Source organism: Pleurodeles waltl, chromosome 4_2 (assembly GCF_031143425.1).
Source record: "Pleurodeles waltl isolate 20211129_DDA chromosome 4_2, aPleWal1.hap1.20221129, whole genome shotgun sequence".
NCBI classification, from domain to species: domain Eukaryota; kingdom Metazoa; phylum Chordata; class Amphibia; order Caudata; family Salamandridae; genus Pleurodeles; species Pleurodeles waltl.
The window spans coordinates 1,053,696,587-1,053,712,784 of NC_090443.1; the positions used below are offsets into that span (position 1 = coordinate 1,053,696,587).

Sequence of the window (16,198 nt, forward strand, 5' to 3'; positions counted from 1 at the left end):
GCCAAGTCCCCGGAGCTTGTGTCGCATCATCTGCAGTCAACAACCCAGTTGTTGTTCGACCTGGGTTTTTCGGTGAACGAGCCCAAATCTCACCTAGAGCCCTCTCAGCGCCTCCTGTTCATAGGGGCAGTACTGGATACAACATTGAACCGAGCCTTTCCTCCGCCTCAGCGGATTCAAGATATTCAGGATCTGGTTCCAATGTTTCGAAATGGAGCGGTAGTTCCAGTCCTCAAGGTCCTTCGTCTGCTCGGTCTGTTTGCCTCCTGCATTCTGTTGGTCACGCATGCTCGCTGGCACATGAGGGCTCTTCAGTGGTGCCTCCGAAGGCAGTGGTCTCAACACAAAGGGGATCTAGAGAGTACTGTCAAGATCTCCAGAGATGCTGCTGTGGATTTGAAGTGGTGGATTGCAAGCAACAATCTTTCACAAGGAAAGCCGTTCCAGCAGTCGCCACCAGTGGCCACAGTCATAACGGATGCTTCCACTCTAGGGTGGGGAGCTCATCTGGGGGATCTGGAGATCAAAGGCCTTTGGTCTCCAGAGGAACAGATGTTTCACATCAATCTGTTAGAGTTACGGGCTGTACGTCTGGCTCTCAAGGCCTTCCTCCCTTCCCTTCGTGGTCAGTCGGTACAGGTCCTGACGGACAATACTACCACGATGTGGTACATAAACAAGCAGGGAGGAGTGGGGTCGTACCTTCTCTGCAGAGAAGCTCTTCGACTATGGTCCTGGGCAAAGAACCATCAGATTTGCTTGATAGCAAACCATCTGGCCGGAGTCTTGAACGTGCGTGCGGACAGTCTCAGTCGCCAATTCTCGGCAGACCACGAGTGGCGTCTCCATCCAGATCAAGTCCGTTTAATCTTCCAGAGGTGGGGGTTTCCTCGGGTAGATCTGTTTGCCACTCGAGAGAACGCGCATTGTCCGTTATTCTGCAGCCTCCAGTATCCGATGCAGGGAGCGTTGGGGGACGCGTTTCAAATAACCTGGTGCGGCCTGTTGCTTTACGCGTTTCCTCCCATACCCTTGATTCCTCGAGTATTGAGGAAGATTCGCCAGGACCGGGCTCTAGTCATCCTAATAGCTCCAGATTGGCCAAGGAGGGTATGGTACTCCGACCTTCTCCAACTCTCAATGTGCCCTCCGCTCCGTCTCCCTTTCAGGGCAGACCTCCTCTCGCAGTCGCAGGGGCAGGTTTTACACCCCAACCTCCAGAGTCTGCACCTACATGCCTGGAGATTGAACGGGGCAACCTGAGTTCCTTCTCTCTCCCGCCTGAGGTAGTGGATGTTATATTAGCGGCCAGGCGACACTCCACTAAATCTATCTACGCTAATAGATGGTCTAAATTTGTTGCGTGGTGTGGAGAGAGGCAGATTGATCCTTTGCATGCTCATCTATCGGACGTTTTGTCTTTTGCTCTGTCTCTAGCGCAGAAAGGTTGTGCAGTGGCTACCATTAAGGGTTATTTATCGGCCTTGTCAGCCTTCATATGTCTTCCAGACCAACCATCTTTATTTAAATCCCCTATTGTTATCAGATTCTTGAAAGGTCTTCTAAATAAATATCCTCCAAAGCCATTCGTTATGCCGCAATGGGATTTGTCCTTGGTCCTGACTTTCTTTATGGGGTCCCCTTTTGAACCTATGCATTCTTGCCCCTTAAGGTATTTGGTTTTAAAAACAGTCTTCCTGATAGCTATAACATCAGCAAGGAGAGTGAGTGAGTTGCAGGCCTTATCAGTAAAGCCCCCTTATACAACTTTTTATGGGGATAAGGTGGTGTTGAGGACCAAGGCTGCTTTCCTCCCGAAGGTTGTTTCACCTTTCCATTTGGCTCAGGCAATTACTTTGTCCACGTTCTATCCTCCGCCTCATCCTTCCAAAGAGGAAGAAAGACTGCACCGTCTGGACCCAAAGAGGGCGTTGAGCTTCTTTATTGATAGAACAAAGGATTTCAGGCTGGAGGATCAGCTGTTTATTGGATACGTGGGCAAGAGGAGAGGAAAGGCAGTCCACAAGAGAACACTATCCAGGTGGGTTGTTCTTTGCATTAAAATCTGTTACTCTTTGGCAAAGAAGGATCCTCCTGAGGGCATTAGAGCTCATTCCACCAGAGCTAAGTCGGCCACTTCGGCCTTGGCCAGAGGTGTTCCTGTGGTCGACATCTGCAAGGCCGCAACTTGGTCGTCCCTTCACACTTTTGCAAAACATTACTGTTTGGATTCTGAGGTTAGAAGGGACGGCCATTTTGCACGGTCAGTGCTGCAGGATTTCTTGGTTTGACCATTTAGGCACCCACCGCCGGGCGTGGTACTGCTTTGGGACTCTATTCATTAGATGAGGAATCCACAGGTAGTTGTATCCATCAGAAGAACGAGTTACTTACCTTCGGTAACGACTTTTGTGGTGGATACATTAGCTACCTGTGGATTCCTCACGGTCCCACCCGCCTCCCCGTTGCCTTTCTGGTCTTACCAAGTAATCCTTGAGTACGCTCCTCTTGGTCTTTGAGGGTGCAATAGATGTTGTATATATTATATTTATATATATGTATATATGTATATATCTTTGTGTATATACTTGATGTGTATATATATTTTAAAAAGAGAGAGTTATATATATATATATAAAAGATTTACAGTTATTCATGCAATGTTGTGTATTTTTACAATGTAATGGGATGTTGCCTTGCTCTTTCATTGCATTGCCTGGTTGTTCTCATGCACGTAAAAAATGATTGGTACTGACGTCGGCACATCGTCGAGGACCTCTTATTGCCTGTATGACGTCAGACGGTGTCGCGTGGGCTAGAGTGACGTCCTCGTCGACGTGCAGAGACTAGTAAGAAGATTTCCGTCGAATGCTGGCGCCATGGGAGTATTCATTAGGTGAGGAATCCACAGGTAGCTAATGTATCCACCAGAAAAGTCGTTACCGAAGGTAAGTAACTCGTTCATTTAGACGATCAGCTCATAAAAGGACAGTCGAGTCAGACAGCTCTCAACTCAACAAAAGCTTCCAAGGAATTATCTAACGAGCTGGGCCTCACTCTAAGTTGCAACAAATCAAAGATCTCGCCAGCAAGAGTAACCACCTTCTTAGGAGCGACAATAGACACAATCAAAGACAAGGCCTTTTTCACATTGGAAAGACAAATTAAACTCATGTCCTTAGCAACCTGGGTTCATAGTAAAAAGCTTCTTTCAGTACTCAGTTACAAGTCTCTATTGTGGTTGATATCATCTTTCATTCAGCTACTTCCATTTTTCTGTTTAAGGATGAGCTCCCTACAGGAGGAATTAGACCTTCAATGGTTACAAAAGAGAGGGACATTCAACTACATTATCACAGTGACTCCACACAGATTGAAGCACGGTACTGGTGGACAAAACAAACATTGCGATAGGCCTTCCTTTACTACTTCAATGACCCCTGCTGGTCATTACCACGGACGCCTTTCTGGAGGGGTGGTGGGCTTATCTACAAGACCTACTGGTCAGCGGAAGGTGGAAAAGCTCTCTTCAAAAATGTCACATCAATTTCATGAAGCTTAAAACAGTATGTCTGGCTCTACAAGCTTTCCTCCCCAGTATAAAACAATCAGCTGTTCTCATAAGGACAGACAATACAACAAGGTCTCTTCTTCTATCTCGAGAATCTCAAAACATTTGGAATTGGGCTATTAAAAATGGGGTGAGTTTAAGAGCAGAACATCTACTAAGGAGACAGAACGAGACAGCAGACACCCTCAGCAGACTAACATAATCTTTCTTCGAGTGGGAAATAAATTAAGAAGCTCTCAACCAGGTCTTTCAGAAATGGGGAAACCCAACCTAGCTCTCTTCGCGACCTTGCAGAATACCAAATGTCACTTCTTCACAAACGGGAATCACCATCCGGGGTCATAGGAAAATGCTTTTTCAATGGCATGGTGTGGAATATTTGTCCATGCTTTTCCACCCATTCTCCTGATTTCAAGAGTGCTCACAAAAATCAAGAGAGAACGTTGCAGCAAGATCCTGATAGCCCCATACTGGTCTCGCCAGCATTGGTTCTTAGGACTGCTTCTACTCTCAGAGAGAGACTGCATTCCGCTGAAGATCTCACCAAATCTGCTAACGATGGACGATGGTCAAGTCCTACACCCGGATCCCAAATCACTGAACTTATGAGCTTGGCTCTTGAACACAATGAGTTTGCCCACTTAAATATTCCTCCAGAATAGAAAAATACTCTGAAAGGCCGGGGCTGATAGCAGAAACAAGACTTACTCTTTGAAGTGGAAGAGGTTTTGTTCATGGTGCCAGAATTAACAGATAAACCCCCTATTCTCAGCATCAGAAATGATATTGCCCTATCTCCTGCATCTGGCATCTTCAGGATTAGCTCATGCATCCATTAGAGTGCACATGGAGACCATATCTTGTTTCAGACGTCCCCCACCATCTGCTTCTTTATGATCCTCCAGGTTAGTAAAACAATTTCGCAAAGGATTGTTTAGAGTTTTCCTGCCAGTAAGACCTCCCCCGCCTTCCTGGCAACTGAACACAGCACAATGTCAGCTCATGAGACATCCATTTGTACCCATTCACAAAGCAGAACTGAAACACTTATCGTGGAAGTTTGCTCTCTGATGGCTCCTACTTCTGCTAGACACATCAGCAAGATCCAGGCCCTTATGATTCAAGAGCCTTTCCTTCAATTTAAAGACGTAAGAGTAATCCTCCGCACAAACCTGAAGTTTGTTCTCAAAGTATCATTGGACTTGATGATCCTTTGATCTTAAAGACTTTCTTCCCAAATCCGTCATCTCCAGCAGAGAGGGCTCTTCAGTCGCTGGACATAAAAAGATGTATTAAGTTTTATTTGGAGAAAACCAAACACTCTTGCAAGTGTTATCTAGCAAATTATTTGTTGCTTATAGCACTCCTTGAAAAGGCCAACCCATTTCAAAACAGGGCATAGCAAGATGGATAGTAGCTGCTATAAACGTTTGTCACCAGGCACCTGGCAGATCTTTGCAAACTTCAGTATGTGCCCATTCAACAAGATCTGTCTCAACATCGACGGCATTATTTGCAGGTGTACCTCTACAGGGCATTTGCAGAGTGACCACCTGGAAGAGTATGCACACGGTTACAAGATACTACTGTCTGGATGCAATACCTCAAGGTGATGTGGCTGTAGGCCAAGCGGTCCTGCGGCATCTTTTCCAGTAAAGGTGAGCTAACTCTAATTTGCCACCATTCTTGTTTTCTGGTACTGCACATTGCATATTTTGATTGCTTTTCTTTCTAGTTTTTAAATGTATGTATAATTGTTTACAGAGATAAATGATTGTACAGATGTATTTATAAGTGAGAGCATTTTACATGTTAGAATACTTAAGTACTCTATCATATGAAATAGGTATCTTTCATCAATTCTCATAATTTACTGACAATGTAGTGTTCCATGAATGCTATTTTGTAGTCTGATTCAAGCATGTGAATCTATGCACGTTTCACTACTGGAGTAAGAAAATAAGTTACTTACCTGTAATTATAGTTTTCTAGTATTGGAATCTTTCATAGATTCACATGCAACCCACCCGCCTCCCAGGAGAAGCTCACCTTACTTCTCTCAATATTTCTTTTCAATAATACGCACTAGTGCTTAGAAAATCTGAGGGACTGGAGCTTCTCTTAGGAGGATTCTATAGGGTGGAGTCAGCTAACTGGTGGACTCTAAAGTTTAGTTCTTTGTTTACATAATAACTTGGATAAATTACTTAAGAGTAAGGCCTTAGGCCATTATTGTTATGCCTATGGAGACATTGGGGGTCATTCCGACCCCGGCGGGCGGTGGGTGCCGCCCGCCGGGCGGAAACCGCCAAAACACCGCACCGCGGTCAAATGACCGCGGCAGTGATCACAACTTTCCCGCTGGGCCGGCGGGCGATCTCAAGCAGATCGCCCGCCGGCCCAGCGGGAAAGCCCCAGCAAAGATGAAGCCGGCTCCGAATGGAGCCGGCGGATTTGCTGGGGTGCGACGGGTGCAGTGGCACCCATCGCGATTTTACAGACACTGAAAATCTTAATGGGGCCCTGTTAGGGGCCCCTGCAGTGCCCATGCCATTGGCATGGGCACTGCAGGGGCCCCCAGGGACCCTACGACACCCGTTCCCGCCAGCCTCTTCCTGGCGGTGTAAACCGCCTGGAACAGGCTGGCGGGAAGGGGGTCGGAATCCCCATGCAGCGCCGCCATGGAGGATTCCCTGGGGCAGGGGTAAACCGGCGGGAAACCGCTGGTTCCCCTTTTCTGACCGCGGCTTTACCGCCGCGGTCAGAATTGCCCCGGAAGCACCGCCAGCCTGTTGGCGGTGCTTTCTCTGCCCTCTGCCCTGGCGGTTACAAACCGCCAGGGTCAGAATGAGGGCCATTATCTTTTCTAAGGTACCGGGGACTCCCATCTCGACAATGGGAAATGATTCAAGCATGTGAATCTGTGAAAGGTTCCAAAACTGGAGAACTCTAGTTACAGGTAAGTAACGTATTTTCTTAGTGTGTGTAATATTGCATAACATCTGTCTCAAAACAAATGTGGCAAGCGACAATGAGACTAATCCCACATGAACTGGAAGAGGACAATGAAACTGATGCAGATATGGAGCACACAATAGCAGGTCATGTGAGACAGGACCAAATAGTAGCTAATTTGTTTTCCTAATTACATGAAAACTGTGATAATAATGACTGAAATTATGTACACCTAACATCCAATAAATATTTTTTAACACATCCATTGTGTCGTGTTTTTGTAGCTGTCAAGGTACCCATATTGTCACTCACATCTTCTCAACTAGATGTAGGCCTCAATATGAATGAATCTTGATTTCCGCGCTGTTGACATACATGGGAACATATCTCAATCTAAGAACAAATTAACGCGGCAAGCCAATGTGATGCAGTGCACTGCAAGAAAGGGAGAGAGCAGGATTGCACCATAGCTAGATAGATATGGTGACTTCCTGCCCTCCCTCTCTTAGGTAGTGCAGGGCAGCACACCAAGCTATCCTGCTGTGTTCTGCTGCATGAAAATGTGTTAAATGTGGCCCTCAGTGTATGATGGATCACAATTCTCCCAATAAGTCAGTCCCTGAGACAATCTTTAAACTGATGTGTGTTGTAGCTGTGGACAGCATGCAGAGTGACAGCACTTTGCTGGAACAAATGTTGCAGCTGATAACATCACAGATCATGGGAGATATCTGCATTGGCCAAAGGCCTCGTCTCAGGTGTAGATGTCAGAATTTCATTTGTTAAATGCACATTCATGCATGTGTGGGGATCCACAAAAAAGCACACATGTAACACCTTCCCAGGGCTGATTGATGTAAGGTCTACATTTGCCCACACTTGATATAATACACATTCACCATGCCCCTGTATCTCTGAAGGGTTTTACCCCTCTCACTGTGACTAATGTTGCCACTGTGGGTTCACTGACATGGGCAGGCCACAACTCTGATCCCATCTGGAGGTTCTCAACTGCATTTACTGTAGGTGGACTAGAGGCATACTTTTTGTTTTTACAGTTAGGGTCTGCAGTTTGATGCCCTTTAGTCTTGCAACCATAGCACCAAGCCTTCTCAGGATCAAAGTATTTCCTTTGTACCTACCCCTGAACTGTGAGGAGTCTTGGGGCCCACCCTCCCGAACAGGTTTTGAGGGTCCTGATGACTTTATTTTTGTTTTGGTTCCCATCTTTCCCTTGGGGGGAGGTGTTTGGTCTCTTTCTTTTGGTCTCCCTGACCAGTGGCTGTTTTGGCCACCTTGTTTTGTCCCAAAGGTTTGCCTTCCTCCCCAACTCTTGAGGGGAAAGTGGACCTAGGTCTACCAGGAACTGATGTAGTTTCTCATTGTAACAATTACTTAATATATGCCTTTTCATGAATACATTGTAAAGGCCATCAACCTCGAACAATGGATCCTCAACTGCGCCAACATCCTAGCCCCACTCAAGAGACCCACCGCCTACCAAGAAAATAAAAAAACAGCCTGGTTCACAGACGAACTAACCACCTCCAAACGCACCTGCCAGAAACTCAAGAAAAGATGGATCCTCGAGCGCACACCCGAGAACCTTGCTACCCTCCAGGAAGCCAACCGTAAACACCACCAACTGATCCGACTCGCCAAGCACTCCCACTTCACAGAACGCCTTAACAACAACGCTCACGACTGCAAGGAACTCTTCAGCATCGTGAAGGAACTCTCCAAACCCAACGCCAACGTCAACGACATCCCTCCATCCCAGAAACTCTGCGACCATCTCTCCACCTTCTTCTACCAGAAAATCGCAGCCATCCACGACAGCTTCAACACCTCACCTCCGCCAGACCACACCCCCAACAACTCCTCCCACGCCGACCACATCACCACCTGGACCCAAGTAGACGACGCCGAAACCCTAAAAACCATGAACTCCATCCACTCAGGATCTCCCTCTGACCCCTGCCCACATCACGTTTTCAACAAAGCCGACGTCGCCATCGCCCCCATACTCCGCAAGATCATCAACCTTTCCTTCAACACCGCTACCTTCCCGGACAGCTGGAAGCACGCAGAAATCCAACCTCTCCTCAAGAAACCTAAGGCTGACCTCAACGATCTCAAAAACTTCCGACCAATCTCCCTCCTCCCTTTTCCAGCGAAAGTCATCGAGAAGATCGTCAACACACAGCTCGCCCACTACCTAGAAGACAACTCCATCCTAGACCCCTCCCAATCCGGGTTCAGACGAAACCACAGCACTGAGACTGCACTCCTCGCCGCCACAGATGACATCAGACTACAAATGGACAACGGCGAAACCTCAGCCCTGATCCTCTTAGACCTATCAGCCGCCTTCGATACAGTCTGCCACCGCACCCTACTAACCCGTCTACACGAAGCCGGCATCCAAGACAAAGCCCTCAACTGGATCTCCTCCTTTCTCTCCGGCAGGACCCAGAGGGTCCGACTCTCACCTTTCCACTCCAAAGCCACCAACCTCATCTGCGGCGTCCCCCAAGGCTCCTCACTAAGCCCAACGCTATTCAACGTCTACATGGCCCCCCTCGCACAACTGGCCCGCCAGCACAACCTCAGCATCATCTCCTACGCCGACGACACCCAGCTCGTCCTCTCCCTGACCAAAGATCCTCTCACCGCCAAAGCCAACCTTCACGAGGGACTGAAATCCATCGCCGAATGGATGAGCAACAGCCGCCTAAAACTTAACTCCGACAAGGCGGAAGTCCTCATCCTCGGGCGCACCCCCTCGGCCTGGAACGACTCGTGGTGGCCCACTGCCCTAGGCCCTCCACCCACCCCAGCCAACCACGCACGAAATCTCGGCTTCATCCTCTACTCCGCCCTCACCATGTCCAAACAGGTCAACGCAGTCTCATCCTCCTGTTTTAACACCCTCCGTATGCTCCGCAGGATCTTCAAGTGGATTCCAACAGGAACCAGAAAGACGGTATCCCAAGCCCTCGTCAGTAGCAGACTCGACTACGGCAACGCACTCTACACAGGCATCCCAACAAAAGACATCAAACGACTCCAACGCATCCAGAACGCATCAGCCCGCCTTATCCTCGACATACCCCGCCGATGTCACATCTCCCCTCACCTGAGGGACCTCCACTGGCTCCCCGTGGACAAGAGGATCACCTTTAAACTCCTCACCCACGCACACAAGGCTCTACACGACATCATCGACATGTTCGTCAACGGCATCGTCGACGGTAACTACAAGAACAGTAACTCCTACCTTAACCTCACCAAGTTCACCTATTATATTGTCATAATTTCTGCTGTCCTTGATGATGATAGTAACAGTAAAGGCTATCAAACGGCGCTCGGTGGAGGTACCATCGACGACGACCTACGACGGTGCCTCGTCAGCACACTCACCCATGATGGCACAGGGTGTAAATGCTCTAACCTCGTTGACGAGGCCATCAACGAAGAAGACCTCATCATCAAAAATTCAGTTGACAACTCCGTCGACAATCACACCGTTGACGGTAGCTGTCTTGTCGACGACCATTCCACATACAGAGAGTACAACAACACTATCGTCGACATTAGCTGTACCGTCACCGAAGCAAGACTCATCAGAGAAATTGTCGACAACACTGCATCTTTCCACCTTTTCACAATACAAAAGATCATTTCCACCGTTATCTCTCATACCATTAAAAAGCAGGTCTTCAGATAAGACAATTCTGCCTAATCTTACATCGCCTAGTAAAGTCCTGCCTTACCCGCCTATTCACCTCTTGGATGATGATGGTGACTCAGATAATAACGGACCTTGTGGCACAGCTAGTAGCCCATCGCAACTGAGGGTGAAATGCCAGGACTTTGATGATGACGACAATGAGAAGTACCAGGATTATTATGGTTCAGCTAACCAAATACATCAAATACAACAAGAGCATACTGAATTTCCACAGGAACAATCTCTTTCGATGCCAGCATCTCTTATAACAAATCTGCAGAGTATGCTTCAAGACTATTACCAGAGATTCCCATCTTCTCTCCCTCAGACACCCAGAACGTAAGTTCCACCACTGCCGCAACTCTTTTAAACACCTGTTCCATTGCCAAGGTCCACTCTATTGGTTTCCACACCGACGACTTCGGCGCAGGACGCCGCATCTTATGTCATGCAGCCCATAGCGGAAAATCTGCCCTTGTCAGATGATGGCACAGAAGACGGCAAAATCAGAGAAAGAATATCTGATCAGGACGAGTGGGATGACTACCTTGTTCCTTTTCCTTCTCCACCATAGGTAACACCAGTGGATTCTCCACCTGTGGATATTAGGGGCTTCCATAATTTGACAGACGGTGCAGCTAAAAGATTTGAGCTGCCATTGTTAACGAAAGAAACAGACTGTTTTGTTTATGACTTTAAAGAACAAACAAGGAAGTCTGTAAGGGCCATACCTATAGTTGATTTTATCTGGCAGGAGGGTCTAAAGGCCATGAAGAACCCAGCCACTGCAACTCCGCTCAATCCATGTCTGTAGAAAAAATGTAAGGCCCCAGACAATTCACCATCTTGCCTCATAGGTCAGCCAAAACCGGATTCGCTCAAAAAACCCTTCTATGCCGATTACATTGCCTCTGGACAAAGATGGTCGTAGACTGGATAGCATCGGAAAGAGATTTTCGACAATGGCAGCCACTACAGTTAAAGCAGCAAATTTGCTGGCCATTCTAGCCCGCTATGATCAGCAAATGTGGTTGGATATAGCAACATACATCGACTTGCTACCCGAGGATGCTAAAGCGGAAGCACGTAAGATCTTGCAGGAGGGGGAGCAGGTCTCAGCAGAGCTGATTGACTGCGCCATAGACATCTCCACTATAGGTTTCAGACAATTGGCAGGATCTGCAGTATTGCGAAGGCAGGGATGGTTAAAATCCACATCCTTTCTTCCGGAGGTCCAGACAAGAATCCTGGATATGCCATTCGATTGGGAGTCTTTGTTTGGCAAACATATAGATGACGCACTGCTGTCAATAAAAGCAAATACTGACACAGCCAGATTCCTAGGTATCCTGCAGTTCCGTAAACAGCCCTTTCGGGGAGCTAGAGAAAGGGGAAATTATTCATTTTGAGCAGGCTTCCAACAATACAAGCAGTATCAGTCACCACAGTACTGCCAAAAATAGGGACAACAGCAGCAGTATAGACAACCTCCAGCTGGGGCATAAAACAACCTCACAGAGGAAAGTTACCTGCAAGGGGCAGAGACAATAGAAGATTATGACCTCCAATATATGCCAATCTCCTCCGCACAGTATCAGATCGGAGGGCGCATTATGCATCATCTCCAACTATGGTCCAGTATAACTTCCGGCAGGTAGGTTTTGGACGTAATCTTGAGAGAATACTTACTAGAATTTCTTCAGAAACCCCCAAACACCCCACCTTCAGGCCCACCACCGCCTCGATTGAAACAACTTTTAAAGGCATTATCCAGCATGATAAAGAAAGGAGCGATAGAGACCGTTCCAAAACATCAGAGATGAATAGGATTCTACTCATGCTTCTTTCTTGTTACGAAGCCCTCGGGAAAATGGCATCCAATACTCGACCTCCGGAAGTTAAACCGTTTTCTAAAGAAGCAAACTTTTCATATGGTGACACTATAGGACATATTACAACTCCTGAACCATAGAGATTACTTGGTGTCATTAGATCTACAGGACGCATATTTCTATGTGCCAATATACTCGGCTCATCGCAGATTCCTTCGTTTCCAGATAGCAGGAATACACTTTCAGTTCCCAGTATTGCCTTTAAGCCTAAAATCTGCCCCCAGAATTTTCACAAAGATGTTGGTCCCGGTGGTGGCTTATCTCAGGCAACAGGGAATCCAAATATTCCTGTACTTGGACGATTGGCTGATAAAAGCCCCTACTTCAAAACAGACAGCGGAAAGAACCGCTACCTGTCTTGTGTTATTTAACAAACTGGCCTCACAACAAAACCAACAACAAGATTGACTTTCTAAGGAGCCATTCTAGGCACAGTACAGGACAAAGCCTTTGCCTCCGAAAACAGACAGGCAAAAATTCTCCAACTGCCAACCAAACTTTCTGAAACAAAGTCAGTTTCTGTCTGAATACACAAATTGTTTATGGGAATGATTTCCTCATTCAGTCCCATGGTCCCAAATTGTCGCTTACGCATGAGGCCCCTTCAACCACACCTCAACGAGCAATGGATCCAGATTCAGGGCTCGTTCTATGACACTATTCACAGTACCCCAACAATGAAATCGGATATATTATGGTGGGCACAACCCCTCAACCTAACGGAAGGTCTCGGATTCTCACAAATGATACCAGATTTCATAATAACAATGGATGTGTCACTAGAAGCTTGGGGAGCACAACTCCACAAATTGAGGATCAGTGGAAAATGGTCAACAGAAGAGAGAAAACTCCATATCAACCAAGTGGAACTCAGGGCTTTTGCTTTAGCATTGAAGGCCTTTCTTCCAAACATCACTAGCTTGTCAGTCCTCATTCGAACAGACAATACAACCAGTATTTTCTATCTCAACAAACAGGGAGGAACACGTTCCCAGACGCAACTGACTCAAGCTCAAGACATCTGGAACTGGGTGCTTCAACATCGCTGTTAGAAATGAGGTCATTGGTTACCCCCTGTCCAAGCAAGGACCCTCACTCTAGTCAGGGTAAACGATAATCACACTCAGTTAATCCCCTTCACCCCTTTGGTAGCTTGGCACGAGCAGGCAGGCTTAACTTCAGAAGCAATGTGTAAAGTATTTGTACCAACAGACAAAGTAATACAGTGAACCACTACAATATGACACAACATAGGTTAAGAAAATAGGTAATATTTATCGGGTCAAAACAAGACCAAAATGACAAATATCCAACATACCCAAGTCAAGATATGAATTTTCAAAAGAATAAGAGTCTAAGGGCCACATGTACAAAGATTTGGTTTTGCGACTTTACACTGTTTGCGATTCCCAATGGGGTCGCAAATGACGGTCGCAATTTGTGACCCCATTGGGAAGGGCCTCCTTCGCTGGAGACAGCAAACCACCATGTCTGTGACTGCTTTTAATTAAAGCAGTTTTTTCTTTTTTTTTTAAATGCAGACCGTTTTCCTTAAAGAAAAACGAGATGCATTTCAAAAACAAAAATTAAAAGTTTTCTTTTCATTTTTTCAGAGCAGGCAGAGAGTACATCTTGTTATGGTATGTATTGCTTGGGATGGTGGGTGGGATTGAGAGTGCATTGCGGTGTGGGTGGGCTGGGTGTGTAACTGTGCCCTTTCCTCCTATGTATACTAGGCTGCAGTACTTACCGTCGCCATCTTCGTCGTTGGTCATGGTCCTGGAGAAATATGGCAAGGAGAAGCACTGGGATTATTTCCAACTCTCGCTTCATGTCTGCGTTGGCATGTTCTGTGCGACTCCGGTGAGTGTTTCCCTTTATATGGGTCGTTTTTGGTGGTGGTTCCCGCCCCGGAACTGATGGTGGTGTGGTGTTTCATAAGTTGGTGGGCGGGTAGGGCCTTTCCGCCTGGCTGAGGGTGACCTCCCACATCATCGACGGGACTACCAAAATGGCGGTGGGTGGATGGCCCGCTGCCTGTTTCTCATGTGCCTCATTATTTGGCGGTCCGGACCACCAGCCTGTTGGCGGTAGTTACCACCACCACCGGTGGTGGAATATGTGACAGAACAACTAGGTCCTAAACAACTATAGCCTAAACCACTACTGCTAAACAACTAAAAAATCTCTACAACTAAGTACTGAACAACTACTGTCTGAACAACTACTGTGTCTGAATAACAATTGCCTGAACAACTAATATATATATATATTCTAAACAACTAATAAACCATAAAAACCAAAAGGAAAACCTTACCTTAAAATTAGTTGTTCAGGCAATTGTTATTCAGACACAGTAGTTGTTCAGACAGTAGTTGTTCAGTACTTAGTTGTAGAGACTTTTTAGTTGTTTAGCAGTAGTGGTTCAGGCAAGTAGTGGTTTAGACCTAGTTGTTCAGGATGTTTCCCCCGGTGGTGTGGTGTTTACCGCCATGTCTATAATGACCATCTGCATGTTTGAAAATGCCACTTTTAGAAAGTATGAATTTTCTTGCTTAAACCATTCTGTGACTCTGCCTGTTTGTGCATTCCCTGTCTGGGTCAGTTTGACAGTTGGGCTGTTTGCACCTCTCCTCTAGACAGTGACACAAAGGGAGCTGGGGTGTAGCCAGCATATCCTGATTAGCCATCTGTGCTGGGAAGGAGGGGAAGAGTGGTCACTCACACCTGAAAGGGCTGTGCCTGCCCTCACACAATGCAGTCTCCAACCCCCTGGTGTGTGTCTGGGGCCTGGCCTGGGCAAGGCAGGATCTTACAAACAAAAGAGACTTTTCTTTGTGGTTTGCCTATTTCATTGCAGAAAGGAGTATACGTAGTGGACCCCAAACCCCTGAAAATTAGATAACTCCTGAAATCAATAGGAAGCTCTGCCAAGGAGAAGAGGAGAAGTGCTGCCCCTTCCTGTGACTGTGCTTTGTTGGGCTATCCTGCAGTTGCTGCTTCTGCCTGTGAAAGGGGACAAAGACTGAACTTTGTTGTGCATTCCTGCTTGAGAAGAACCTCCAAGAGCTTGAACTGAGCTTGCCTCCTGTTGTTGAAGTCTCAGGGTCATCAAAGACTTCCCCTGCTAGCACATGGACTCTCTTCTGAGACTCCTGCCCTGCCCAGTGGTGCCCTATCCAGTCCCTGGGCCCTTGAGAGGTGAAGCTGGCAGCCAAGAACTAAAAATCCACGCACAGAACGCAGTACGGTGAAATTTACGATGCACCCTCAAGGCGCGGCTGAAAAATAACGCGCTGCCGGCCTCGCGGCTGAAATTCATGCTCCACCTGATCACAGCTGGGAGATCGGCGCAACACAACTGGAGAAACGACAAGCAACAGCCGCTTACAGAGGCTGATAACAACACAAACCCCACGCAGCTTGGTTTTCTGATACTGTGCAACCGGATTTTCCACGCATCGTCCCTGGGCGTCCAAGTCAACCTGACTCTGCGCGGACCCGAGGTCCCTGACCAGAAATCGACACATCGCTCTCTTGCAAGGGAGAAAAACAACGCATCGCCGACCCTACCGGAGAAGGAAATGGCGCACGGCCTCACTTGTGAGTAAAGAATCGAAGCATCACTGACTGTTCCGATGCACGCTTGTACGCGCAGCTTTCTTTTTGACACTAACCAAGTACTTTGTGTAACAACAGCATTCTCACTGTTTTCTAAGGATTTAGGGGCACATGTACATACCATTTTTCCTTTCGCAATGAATCGGGCCGTTTGCGACAGGAAAAAAACATTTTGGTATGTACAGAGCCTATTTTGCGATTTGGTAATCTATTTACTGAATCGCAAAATAGGTTTGCAAGTCGCAATTAGGAAGGGGTGGCACCTTCCTAATTGTGAGTCGCAGTGCGATGTGGCATTGTTTTGTGAACGTGAATGCGGTCACAAAACAATCGCAGTTAGCACCAGCTTCATGAGGTAGGTAATTTGCGACCCCATTGCGAACCGCAGTGCGATGTAGCATTGTTTTGTGACCGTGAATGCGGTCA

General features: G+C 47.0%; 1 protein-coding gene across 1 annotated transcript; it reads left to right on the plus strand.

Annotated features, from left to right (window-relative positions):
• Window positions 1-534: 534 nt before the first annotated feature.
• LOC138294264 (uncharacterized) lies at window positions 535-1,206 on the plus strand (the record flags this gene model as incomplete). The annotated part of the gene is made up of 1 exon (XM_069233378.1): window positions 535-1,206. A coding segment is annotated over one exon (672 nt), but the record flags the coding sequence as incomplete, so codon positions are not given.
• Between the last annotated feature and the right edge of the window lie 14,992 nt (window positions 1,207-16,198).